Source organism: Lethenteron reissneri, chromosome 21, assembly GCF_015708825.2.
Source record: "Lethenteron reissneri isolate LAM-NWPU_2019-01 chromosome 21, ASM1570882v1, whole genome shotgun sequence".
Taxonomy (NCBI): Eukaryota; Metazoa; Chordata; class Hyperoartia; order Petromyzontiformes; family Petromyzontidae; genus Lethenteron; species Lethenteron reissneri.
In genome coordinates, this window is record NC_083799.1 from 17,288,480 (window position 1) to 17,303,807 (window position 15,328).

The 15,328-nt window shown below is 48.7% G+C and overlaps 1 protein-coding gene across 3 annotated transcripts in view; it reads right to left on the bottom strand.

Annotated features, from left to right (window-relative positions):
- Positions 1–15,328, bottom strand: part of LOC133345334 (uncharacterized) — a 102,185-nt gene that overhangs the window by 29,592 nt on the left and 57,265 nt on the right. For all 3 annotated transcript variants that reach the window (XM_061556010.1, XM_061556011.1, XM_061556009.1), the window contains exon 3: positions 12,402–12,527. In XM_061556010.1, coding sequence (XP_061411994.1) covers positions 12,402–12,527 — 126 coding nt within the window. The remainder of the gene's footprint in view (positions 1–12,401; positions 12,528–15,328) is intronic.

Consider the following 15,328-nt stretch of genomic DNA (forward strand, 5'->3'; position numbering starts at 1 on the left):
ACCATTCTCTACTCTACTCTACCACCACTACAACCACTCTCTACTCTACTTTACTACCACCACTCTCTACTCTACTCTACCACCACTACTACCACCACTCTCTACTCTACTCTACCACCACTACCACCACTCTCTACTCTAATCTACCACCACTAAAACCACTCTCTACTCTACCACCACTACCACCACTCTCTACTCTACTCTACCACTACTACCACCACTCTCTACTATACTCTACCACCACTACCACCACTCTCTACTCTACTCTACCACCACTATCACCACTCTCTACTCTACTCTAACACCACTACCACCACTCTCTACTATACTCTACCACCACTATCACCACTCTCTACTCTACCGCCACTACCACCACTCTCTACTCTACTCTACCACCACTACCACCACTCTCTACTCTAATCTACCACCACTAAAACCACTCTCTACTCTACCACCACTACCACCACTCTCTACTCTACTCTACCACTACTACCACCACTCTCTACTATACTCTACCACCACTACCACCACTCTCTACTCTACTCTACCACCACTATCACCACTCTCTACTCTACTCTAACACCACTACCACCACTCTCTACTCTACCACCACTACCACCACTCTCTACTCTACTCTACCACCACTACAACCACTCTCTACTCTACCTCCACTATACCATTCTCTACTCTACTCTACCACGACTACCACAACTCTCTACTCTACTCTACCATCACTACCACCACTCTCTACTCTACTTTACTACCACCACTCTCTACTCTACTCTACCACCACTACTACCACCACTCTCTACTCTACTCTACCACCACTATCACCACTCTCTACTCTACTCTACCACCACTACCACCACTCTCTACTCTACTCTACCACCACTACAACCACTTTCTACTCTACTCTACCACCACTATCACCATTCTCTACTCTACTCTACCACCACTACAACCACTCTCTACTCTACTTTACTACCACCACTCTCTACTCTACTCTACCACCACTACTACCACCATTCTCTACTCTACTCTACCACCACTACCACCACTCTCTACTCTACTCTACCACCACTATCACCACTCTCTACTCTACCACCACTACCACCACTGTCTACTCTACTCTACCACCACTATCACCACTCTCTACTCTACCACCACTACCACCACTGTCTACTCTACTCTAACACCACTACCACCACTCTCTACTCTAATCTACCACCACTACAACCACTCTCTACTCTACTCTACCACCACTACAACTACTCTCTACTCTACTCTACCACCACTACCACCACTGTCTACTCTACTCTAACACCACTACCACCACTCTCTACTCTAATCTACCACCACTACAACCACTCTCTACTCTACTCTACCACCACTACCACCACTCTCTACTCTACTCTACCACCACTACAACCACTTTCTACTCTACTCTACCACCACTATCACCATTCTCTACTCTACTCTACCACCACTACAACCACTCTCTACTCTACTTTACTACCACCACTCTCTACTCTACTCTACCACCACTACTACCACCACTCTCTACTCTACTCTACCACCACTACAACTACTCTCTACTCTACTCTACCACCACTACCACCACTGTCTACTCTACTCTAACATCACTACCACCACTCTCTACTCTAATCTACCACCACTACAACCACTCTCTACTCTACTCTACCACCACTACCACCACTCTCTACTCTACTCTACCACCACTACAACCACTTTCTACTCTACTCTACCACCACTATCACCATTCTCTACTCTACTCTACCACCACTACAACCACTCTCTACTCTACTTTACTACCACCACTCTCTACTCTACTCTACCACCACTACTACCACCACTCTCTACTCTACTCTACCACCACTACCACCACTCTCTACTCTACTCTACCACCACTATCACCACTCTCTACTCTACCACCACTACCACCACTGTCTACTCTACTCTAACACCACTACCACCACTCTCTACTCTAATCTACCACCACTACAACCACTCTCTACTCTACTCTATCACCACTACAACTACTCTCTACTCTACTCTACCACCACTACCACCACTGTCTACTCTACTCTAACACCACTACCACCACTCTCTACTCTAATCTACCACCACTACAACCACTCTCTACTCTACTCTACCACCACTACAACTACTCTCTACTCTACTCTACCACCACTACCAGCACTGTCTACTCTACTCTAACACCACTACCACCACTCTCTACTCTAATCTACAACCACTACAACCACTCTCTACTCTACTCTACCACCACTACCACCACTCTCTACTCTACTCTACCACCACTACAACCACTTTCTACTCTACTCTACCACCACTATCACCATTCTCTACTCTACTCTACCACCACTACAACCACTCTCTACTCTACTTTACTACCACCACTCTCTACTCTACTCTACCACCACTACTACCACCACTCTCTACTTTACTCTACCACCACTACCACCACTCTCTACTCTACTCTACCACCACTATCACAACTCTCTACTCTACCACCACTACCACCACTGTCTACTCTACTCTAACACCACTACCACCACTCTCTACTCTAATCTACCACCACTACAACCACTCTCTACTCTACTCTACCACCACTACAACTACTCTCTACTCTACTCTACCACCACTACCACCACTGTCTACTCTACTCTAACACCACTACCACCACTCTCTACTCTAATCTACCACCACTACAACCACTCTCTACTCTACTCTACCACCACTACCACCACTCTCTACTCTACTCTACCACCACTACCACCAATCTCTACTCTACTCTACCACCACTACAACTACTCTCTACTCTACCACCACTACAACCACTCTCTACTCTACAACCACTACCACCACTCTCTACTCTACTCTACCACCACTACCACCAATCTCTACTCTACTCTACCACCACTACAACCACTCTCTACTCTACTCTACCACCACTATCACCATTCTCTACTCTAATCTACCACCACTAAAACCACTCTCTACTCTACCACCACTACCACCACTCTCTACTCTAATCTACCACCACTAAAACCACTCTCTACTCTACCACCACTACCACCACTCTCTACTCTACCACCACTACTACCACCACTCTCTACTCTACTCTACCACCACTACCACCACTCTCTACTCTAATCTACCACCACTACAACCACTCTCTACTCTACCCACCACTACCACCACTCTCTACTCTACTCTACCACTACTACCACCACTCTCTACTATACTCTACCACCACTACCACCACTCTCTACTCTACTCTACCACCACTATCACCACTCTCTACTCTACTCTAACACCACTACCACCACTCTCTACTATACTCTACCACCACTATCACCACTCTCTACTCTACCGCCACTACCACCACTCTCTACTATACTCTACCACCACTACCACCACTCTCTACTCTACCACCACTACCACCACTCTCTACTCTACTCTACCACCACTACAACCACTCTCTACTCTACCTCCACTATACCATTCTCTACTCTACTCTACCACGACTACCACAACTCTCTACTCTACTCTACCACCACTACCACCACTCTCTACTCTACTTTACTACCACCACTCTCTACTCTACTCTACCACCACTACTACCACCACTTTCTACTCTACTCTACCACCACTATCACCACTCTCTACTCTACTCTACCACCACTACCACCACTCTCTACTCTACTCTACCACCACTACAACCACTTTATACTCTACTCTACCACCACTATCACCATTCTCTACTCTACTCTACCACCACTACAACCACTCTCTACTCTACTTTACTACCACCACTCTCTACTCTACTCTACCACCACTACTACCACCACTCTCTACTCTACTCTACCACCACTACCACCGCTCTCTACTCTACTCTACCACCACTATCACCACTCTCTACTCTACCACCACTACCACCACTGTCTACTCTACTCTAACACCACTACCACCACTCTCTACTCTACTTTACTACCACCACTCTCTACTCTACTCTACCACCACTACTACCACCACTTTCTACTCTACTCTACCACCACTATCACCACTCTCTACTCTACTCTACCACCACTACCACCACTCTCTACTCTACTCTACCACCACTACAACCACTTTATACTCTACTCTACCACCACTATCACCATTCTCTACTCTACTCTACCACCACTACAACCACTCTCTACTCTACTTTACTACCACCACTCTCTACTCTACTCTACCACCACTACTACCACCACTCTCTACTCTACTCTACCACCACTACCACCGCTCTCTACTCTACTCTACCACCACTATCACCACTCTCTACTCTACCACCACTACCACCACTGTCTACTCTACTCTAACACCACTACCACCACTCTCTACTCTAATCTACCACCACTACAACCAGTCTCTACTCTACTCTACCACCACTACCACCACTCTCTACTCTACTCTACCACCACTACAACTACTCTCTACTCTACTCTACCACCATTACCACCACTGTCTACTCTACTCTAACACCACTACCACCACTCTCTACTCTAATCTACCACCACTACAACCACTCTCTACTCTACTCTACCACCACTACCACCACTCTCTACTCTACTCTACCACCACTACAACCACTTCTACTCTACTCTACCACCACTATCACCATTCTCTACTCTACTCTACCACCACTACAACCACTCTCTACTCTACTTTACTACCACCACTCTCTACTCTACTCTACCACCACTACTACCACCACTCTCTACTCTACTCTACCACCACTACCACCACTCTCTACTCTACTCTACCACCACTATCACCACTCTCTACTCTACCACCACTACCACCACTGTCTACTCTACTCTAACACCACTACCACCACTCTCTACTCTACTCTACCACCACTACAACTACTCTCTACTCTACTCTACCACCACTACCACCACTGTCTACTCTACTCTAACACCACTACCACCACTCTCTACTCTAATCTACCACCACTACAACCACTCTCTACTCTACTCTACCACCACTACCACCACTCTCTACTCTACTCTACCACCACTACCACCAATCTCTACTCTACTCTACCACCACTACAACTACTCTCTACTCTACTCTACCACCACTACAACCACTCTCTACTCTACCACCACTACCACCACTCTCTACTCTACTCTACCACCACTACCACCACTCTCTACTCTACTCTACCACCACTACGACCACTCTCTACTCTACCACCACTATCACCACTCTCTACTCTACTCTACCCGCCACTACCACCACTCTCTACTATACTCTACCACCACTACCACCACTCTCTACTCTACCACCACTACCAACACTCTCTACTCTACCACGACTACCACCACTCTCTACTCTACTCTACCACCACTACCACCACTCTCTACTCTAATCTACCACCACTACAACCACTCTCTACTCTACCACCACTACCACCACTCTCTACTCTACTCTACCACGACTACCACCACTCTCTACTCTACTCTACCACCACTACCACCACTCTCTACTCTAATCTACCACCACTACAACCACTCTCTACTCTACCACCACTACCACCACTCTCTACTCTACTCTACCACCACTACCACCACTGTCTACTCTACTCTAACACCACTACCACCACTCTCTACTCTAATCTACCACCACTACAACCACTCTCTACTCTACTCTACCACCACTACCACCACTCTCTACTCTACTCTACCACCACTACCACCAATCTCTACTCTACTCTACCACCACTACAACTACTCTCTACTCTACTCTACACCACTACAACCACTCTCTACTCTACCACCACTACCACCACTCTCTACTCTACTCTACCACCACTACCACCACTCTCTACTCTACTCTACCACCACTACGACCACTCTCTACTCTACCACCACTATCACCACTCTCTACTCTACTCTACCGCCACTACCACCACTCTCTACTATACTCTACCACCACTACCACCACTCTCTACTCTACCACCACTACCAACACTCTCTACTCTACCACGACTACCACCACTCTCTACTCTACTCTACCACCACTACCACCACTCTCTACTCTAATCTACCACCACTACAACCACTCTCTACTCTACCACCACTACCACCACTCTCTACTCTACTCTACCACGACTACCACCACTCTCTACTCTACTCTACCACCACTACCACCACTCTCTACTCTAATCTACCACCACTACAACCACTCTCTACTCTACCACCACTACCACCACTCTCTACTCTACTCTACCACCACTACCACCACTCTCTACTATACTCTACCACCACTACCACCACTCTCTACTCTACTCTACCACCACTATCACCACTCTCTACTCTACTCTAACACCACTACCACCACTCTCTACTATACTCTACCACCACTATCACCACTCTCTACTCTACCGCCACTACCACCACTCTCTACTATACTCTACCACCACTACCACCACTCTCTACTCTACCACCACTACCACCACTCTCTACTCTACTCTACCACCACTACAACCACTCTCTACTCTACTCTACCACCACTATCACCACTCTCTACTCTACCACCACTACCACCACTCTCTACTCTACTCTACCACCACTACAACCACTCTCTACTCTACCTCCACTATACCATTCTCTACTCTACTCTACCACGACTACCACAACTCTCTACTCTACTCTACCACCACTACCACCACTCTCTACTCTACTCTACCACCACTACCACCACTGTCTACTCTACTCTAACACCACTACCACCACTCTCTACTCTAATCTACCACCACTACAACCACTCTCTACTCTACTCTACCACCACTACCACCACTCTCTACTCTACTCTACCACCACTACCACCAATCTCTACTCTACTCTACCACCACTACAACTACTCTCTACTCTACTCTACCACCACTACAACCACTCTCTACTCTACCACCACTACCACCACTCTCTACTCTACTCTACCACCACTACCACCACTCTCTACTCTACTCTACCACCACTACGACCACTCTCTACTCTACCACCACTATCACCACTCTCTACTCTACTCTACCGCCACTACCACCACTCTCTACTATACTCTACCACCACTACCACCACTCTCTACTCTACCACCACTACCAACACTCTCTACTCTACCACGACTACCACCACTCTCTACTCTACTCTACCACCACTACCACCACTCTCTACTCTAATCTACCACCACTACAACCACTCTCTACTCTACCACCACTACCACCACTCTCTACTCTACTCTACCACGACTACCACCACTCTCTACTCTACTCTACCACCACTACCACCACTCTCTACTCTAATCTACCACCACTACAACCACTCTCTACTCTACCACCACTACCACCACTCTCTACTCTACTCTACCACCACTACCACCACTCTCTACTATACTCTACCACCACTACCACCACTCTCTACTCTACTCTACCACCACTATCACCACTCTCTACTCTACTCTAACACCACTACCACCACTCTCTACTATACTCTACCACCACTATCACCACTCTCTACTCTACCGCCACTACCACCACTCTCTACTATACTCTACCACCACTACCACCACTCTCTACTCTACCACCACTACCACCACTCTCTACTCTACTCTACCACCACTACAACCACTCTCTACTCTACTCTACCACCACTATCACCACTCTCTACTCTACCACCACTACCACCACTCTCTACTCTACTCTACCACCACTACAACCACTCTCTACTCTACCTCCACTATACCATTCTCTACTCTACTCTACCACGACTACCACAACTCTCTACTCTACTCTACCACCACTACCACCACTCTCTACTCTACTTTACTACCACCACTCTCTACTCTACTCTACCACGACTACTACCACCACTCTCTACTCTACTCTACCACCACTATCACGACTCTCTACTCTACTCTACCACCACTACCACCACTCTCTACTCTACTCTACCACCACTACAACCACTCTCTACTCTACTCTACCACCACTATCACCATTCTCTACTCTACTCTACCACCACTACAACCACTCTCTACTCTACTTTACTACCACCACTCTCTACTCTACTCTACCACCACTACTACCACCACTCTCTACTCTACTCTATCACCACTACAACCACTCTCTACTCTACCTCCACTATACCATTCTCTACTCTACTCTACCACGACTACCACAACTCTCTACTCTACTCTACCACCACTACCACCACTCTCTACTCTACTTTACTACCACCACTCTCTACTCTACTCTACCACCACTACTACCACCACTCTCTACTCTACTCTACCACCACTACCACCACTCTCTACTCTACTCTACCACCACTACCACCACTCTCTACTCTACTCTACCACCACTACAACCACTCTCTACTCTACTCTACCACCACTATCACCATTCTCTACACTACTCTACCACCACTACAACCACTCTCTACTCTACTTTACTACCACCACTCTCTACTCTACTCTACCACCACTACTATCACCACTCCCTACTCTACTCTACCACCACTACCACCACTGTCTACTCTACTCTAACACCACTACCACCACTCTCTACTCTAATCTACCACCACTACAACCACTCTCTACTCTACTCTACCACCACTACCACCACTCTCTACTCTACTCTACCACCACTACCACCAATCTCTACTCTACTCTACCACCACCACAACTACTCTCTACTCTACTCTACCACCACTACAACCACTCTCTACTCTACCACCACTACCACCACTCTCTACTATACTCTACCACCACTACCACCACTACCACCACTCTCTACTCTACTCTACCACCACTACGACCACTCTCTACTCTACCACCACTATCACCACTCTCTACTCTACTCTAACACCTCTACCACCACTCTCTACTATACTCTACCACCACTATCACCACTCTCTACTCTACCGCCACTACCACCACTCTCTACTATACTCTACCACCACTACCACCACTCTCTACTCTACTCTACCACCACTACCACCACTCTCTACTCTACTCTACCACCACTACAACCACTCTCTACTCTACCACCACTACCACCACTCTCTACTCTACTCTACCACCACTACCACCACTCTCTACTCTACTCTACCACCACTACCACCACTCTCTACTCTACTCTACCACCACTACAACCACTCTCTACTCTACCACCACTACCACCACTCTCTACTCTACTCTACCACCACTACAACCACTCTCTACTCTACCACCACTACCACCACTCTCTACTCTACTCTACCACGACTACCACCACTCTCTACTCTACTCTACCACCACTACCACCACTCTCTACTCTACTTTACTACCACCACTCTCTACTCTACTCTACCACCACTACTACCACCACTCTCTACTCTACTCTACCACCACTATCACCACTCTCTACTCTACTCTACCACCACTACAACCACTCTCTACTCTACCACCACTACCACCACTCTCTACTCTACTCTACCACCACTACAACCACTCTCTACTCTACCACCACTACCCCCACACTCTACTCTACTCTACCACGACTACCACCACTCTCTACTCTACTCTACCACCACTACCACCACTCTCTACTCTACTTTACTACCACCACTCTCTACTCTACTCTACCACCACTACTACCACCACTCTCTACTCTACTCTACCACCACTACCACCACTCTCTACTCTACTTTACCACCACTACCACCACTCTCTACTCTACTCTACCACGACTACCACCACTCTCTACTCTACTCTACCACCACTACCACCACTCTCTACTCTACTCTACCACCACTACCACCACTCTCTACTCTACTCTACCACCACTACCACCACTCTCTACTCTACTCTACCACCACTACAACCACTCTCTACTCTACTCTACCACCACTATCACCATTCTCTACTCTACTCTACCACCACTACCACCACTCTCTACTATACTCTACCACCACTACCACCACTCTCTACTCTACTCTACCACCACTACAACCACCTTCTACTCTACTCTACCACCACTACCACCACTCTCTACTCTACTCTACCACCACTACCACCACTCTCTACTCTACCACCACTATCACCACTCTCTACTCTATTACCACTACCACCACTCTCTACTCTACCACCACTACGATCACTCTCTACTCTACCACCACTATCACCACTCTCTACTCTACTCTACCACTGCTACCACCACTCTGTACTCTACTCTACCACCACTATCACCATTCTCTACTCTACTCTACCACCACTACCACCAATCTCTACTCTACTCTACCACCACTACAACTACTCTCTACTCTACTCTACCACCACTACAACCACTCTCTACTCTACCACCACTACCACCACTCTCTACTATACTCTACCACCACTACCACCACTCTCTACTCTACTCTACCACCACTACGACCACTCTCTACTCTACCACCACTATCACCACTCTCTACTCTACTCTAACACCTCTACCACCACTCTCTACTATACTCTACCACCACTATCACCACTCTCTACTCTACCGCCACTACCACCACTCTCTACTATACTCTACCACCACTACCACCACTCTCTACTCTACCACCACTACCACCACTCTCTACTCTACTCTACCACGACTACCACCACTCTCTACTCTACTCTACCACCACTACCACCACTCTCTACTCTACTTTACTACCACCACTCTCTACTCTACTCTACCACCACTACTACCACCACTCTCTACTCTACTCTACCACCACTACCACCACTCTCTAATCTACTCTACCACCACTACAACCACTCTCTACTCTACTCTACCACCACTACCACCACTCTCTACTCTAATCTACCACCACTAAAACCACTCTCTACTCTACCACCACTACCACCACTCTCTACTCTACTCTACCACTACTACCACCACTCTCTACTATATTCTACCACCACTACCACCACTCTCTACTCTACTCTACCACCACTACCACCACTCTCTACTCTACTCTACCACTACTACCACCACTCTCTACTATACTCTACCACCACTACCACCACTCTCTACTCTACTCTACCACCACTACCACCACTCTCTACTCTACTTTACTACCACCACTCTCTACTCTACTCTACCACCACTACTACCACCACTCTCTACTCTACTCTACCACCACTACCACCACCCTCTACTCTACTCTACCACCACTACCACCACTCTCTACTCTACTCTACCACCACTACCACCACTCTCTACTCTACTCTACCACCACTACCACCACTCTCTACTCTACTCTACCACCACTACAACCACTCTCTACTCTACTCTACCACCACTACCACCACTCTCTACTCTACTCTACCACCACTACCACCACTCTCTACTCTACTCTACCACCACTACCACCACTCTCTACTCTACTCTACCACCACTACCACCACTCTCTACTCTACTCTACCACCACTATCACCATTCTCTACTCTACTCTACCACCACTACCACCACTCTCTACTATACTCTACCACCACTACCACCACTCTCTACTCTACTCTACCACCACTACAACCACCTTCTACTCTACTCTACCACCACTACCACCACTCTCTACTCTACTCTACCACCCCTACCACCACTCTCTACTCTACCACCACTCTCTACTCTACCACCACTACGATCACTCTCTACTCTACCACCACTATCACCACTCTCTACTCTACTCTACCACTGCTACCACCACTCTGTACTCTACTCTACTACCACTATCACCACTCTCTACTCTACTCTACCACCACTACCACCACTCTCTATTCTACTCTACCACCACTACCACCACTCTCTACTCTACTCTACCACCACTACAACCACTCTCTACTCTACTCTACCACCACTACCACCACTCTCTACTCTACTCTACCACCACTACACCACTCTCTACTATACTCTACCACCACTACCACCACTATTCTACTCTACTCTACCACCACTACTATCACTCTCTACTCTACCGCCACTACCACCACTCTCTACTATACTCTAGCACCACTACCACCACTCTCTACTCTACCACCACTACCACCACTCTCTACTCTACTCTACCACCACTACAACCATTCTCTACTCTGCCACCACTATCACCACTCTCTACTCTACTCTACCACCACTACCATCACTCTCTACTCTACCACCACTACCACCACCACTCTCTACTCTACCACCACTACCACCACTCTCTACTCTACTCTACCACCACTACCACCACTCTCTACTCTACTCTACCACCACTACCACCACTCTCTACTCTACTCTACCACTGCTGTGGTGCTCACTCCGTGCTGCTCACCCAGTGCTGGGCTTAAGTCCGTGTAGTTCACCAGAATGTGCACAGTGGCGTTGATGGGTCTGAAGTTTGCGTCGGGCACCGGCGAGTCCTTGTCAGACAGAGACGTGAGAGCCTGGGCCAGCAGCTCTGTGTGTAGACAGAGACACACGGACACGTGGGGACACAGACATACAATAACAACCGCCATTCGCCACTAAGTGGCGGTGACGTCACCACGACAGACATACCCACTCACAGACACAAGGACACACAGAGCCACCCACTCGTAGACACACGGACAGTGAGAGTGAGCTGTGTGTGAGAGTGAGCTGTGTGTGAGAGTGAGCTGTGTGTGAGAGTGAGCTGTGTGTGAGAGTGAGCTGTGTGTGAGAGTGAGCTGCGTGTGAGAGTGAGCTGCGTGTGAGAGTGAGCTGCGTGTGAGAGTGAGCTGCGAGTGAGCTGTGAGTGAGAGTGAGCTGTGAGTGAGAGTGAGCTGTGTGTGAGAGTGAGCTGTGTGTGAGAGTGAGCTGTGAGCTGTGAGTGAGAGTGAGCTGTGAGTGAGGGTGAGCTGTGAGTGAGAGTGAGCTGTGAGTGAGAGTGAGCTGTGTGAGTGAGTGAGCTGTGAGAGAGAGTGAGCTGTGAGTGAGAATGAGCTGTGAGTGAGAGTGAGCTGTGCGTGAGCTGTGAGTGAGAGTGAGCTGTGTGTGAGAGTGAGCTGTGAGTGAGAGTGAGCTATGAGTGAGAGTGAGCTGTGTGAGTGAGCTGTGTGAAAGTGAGCTGTGAGAGTGAGCTGTGAGTGAGAGTGAGCTGTGAGTGAGCTGTGTGTGAGAGTGAGCTGTGTGTGAGCTGTGAGTGAGAGTGAGCTGTGTGTGAGAGTGAGCTGTGAGTGAGAGTGAGCTGTGTGTGAGAGTGAGCTGTGAGTGAGCTGTGAGTGAGAGTGAGCTGTGTGTGTGAGTGAGCTGTGTGTGTGAGTGAGCTGGGAGTGAGAGTGAGCTGTGAGTGTGAGAGTGAGCTGTGTGTGATAGTGAGCTGTATGTGAGAGTGAGCTGTGAAAGAGAATGAGCTGCGAGTGAGAGTGAGCTGCGTGTGAGAGTGAGCTGCGTGTGAGAGTGAGCTGCGTGTGAGAGTGAGCTGTGTGTGAGAGTGAGCTATGAGTGAGCTGTGAGTGAGAGTGAGCTGTGAGCTGTGAGTGAGAGTGAGCTGTGAGTGAGCTGTGTGAGTGAGTGAGCTGTGAGAGAGAGTGAGTGAGCTGTGAGTGAGCTGTGAGTGAGTGAGCTGTGTGTGAGAGTGAGCTGTGTGAGAGTGAGCTGTGTGTGAGAGTGAGCTGTGTGTGAGAGTGAGCTGTGTGTGAGCGTGAGCTGTGAGTGAGAGTGAGCTGTGAGTGAGCTGTGTGTGAGAGTGAGCTGTGTGTGTGAGTGAGATATGAGTGAGAGTGAGCTGTGTGTGAGAGTGAGCTGTGAGTGAGAGTGAGCTGTGTGTGAGCTGTGAGTGAGAGTGAGCTGTGTGTGAGAGTGAGCTGTGAGTGAGAGTGAGCTGTGTGTGAGAGTGAGCTGTGAGTGAGAGTGAGCTGTGAGTGAGAGTGAGCTGTGTGTGTGAGTGAGCTGTGAGTGAGAGTGAGCTGTGAGTGAGAGTGAGCTGTGAGTGTGAGAGTGAGCTGTGTGTGATAGTGAGCTGTATGTGAGGGTGAGCTGTGAAAGAGAATGAGCTGCGTGTGAGAGTGAGCTGTGAGTGAGAGTGAGCTGTGAGCGAGCGTGAGCTGTGTGTGAGAGTGAGCTGTGAGTGAGAGTAAGCTGTGAGAATGAGCTGTGTGTGAGAGTGAGCTGTGAGTGAGAGTGAGCTGTGTGTCAGAGTGAGCTGTGAGTGAGAGTGAGCTGTGAGTGAGCTGTGAGTGAGCTGTGAGTGAGAGTGAGCTGTGTGTGTGAGAGTGAGCTGTGAGTGAAAGTGAGCTGTGTGTGAGAGTGAGCTGTGTGTGGGAGTGAGCTGTGTGTGAGAGTGAGCTGTGAGTGAGAGTGAGCTGCGTGTGAGAGTGAGCTGCGAGTGAGCTGTGAGTGAGAGTGAGCTGTGAGTGAGAGTGAGCTGTGTGTGAGAGTGAGCTGTGTGTGAGAGTGAGCTGTGAGCTGTGAGTGAGAGTGAGCTGTGAGTGAGGGTGAGCTGTGAGTGAGAGTGAGCTGTGAGTGAGAGTGAGCTGTGTGAGTGAGTGAGCTGTGAGAGAGAGTGAGCTGTGAGTGAGAATGAGCTGTGAGTGAGAGTGAGCTGTGCGTGAGCTGTGAGTGAGAGTGAGCTGTGTGTGAGAGTGAGCTGTGAGTGAGAGTGAGCTATGAGTGAGAGTGAGCTGTGTGAGTGAGCTGTGTGAAAGTGAGCTGTGAGAGTGAGCTGTGAGTGAGAGTGAGCTGTGAGTGAGCTGTGTGTGAGAGTGAGCTGTGTGTGAGCTGTGAGTGAGAGTGAGCTGTGTGTGAGAGTGAGCTGTGAGTGAGAGTGAGCTGTGTGTGAGAGTGAGCTGTGAGTGAGCTGTGAGTGAGAGTGAGCTGTGTGTGTGAGTGAGCTGTGTGTGTGAGTGAGCTGGGAGTGAGAGTGAGCTGTGAGTGTGAGAGTGAGCTGTGTGTGATAGTGAGCTGTATGTGAGAGTGAGCTGTGAAAGAGAATGAGCTGCGAGTGAGAGTGAGCTGCGTGTGAGAGTGAGCTGCGTGTGAGAGTGAGCTGCGTGTGAGAGTGAGCTGTGTGTGAGAGTGAGCTATGAGTGAGCTGTGAGTGAGAGTGAGCTGTGAGCTGTGAGTGAGAGTGAGCTGTGAGTGAGCTGTGTGAGTGAGTGAGCTGTGAGAGAGAGTGAGTGAGCTGTGAGTGAGCTGTGAGTGAGTGAGCTGTGTGTGAGAGTGAGCTGTGTGAGAGTGAGCTGTGTGTGAGAGTGAGCTGTGTGTGAGAGTGAGCTGTGTGTGAGCGTGAGCTGTGAG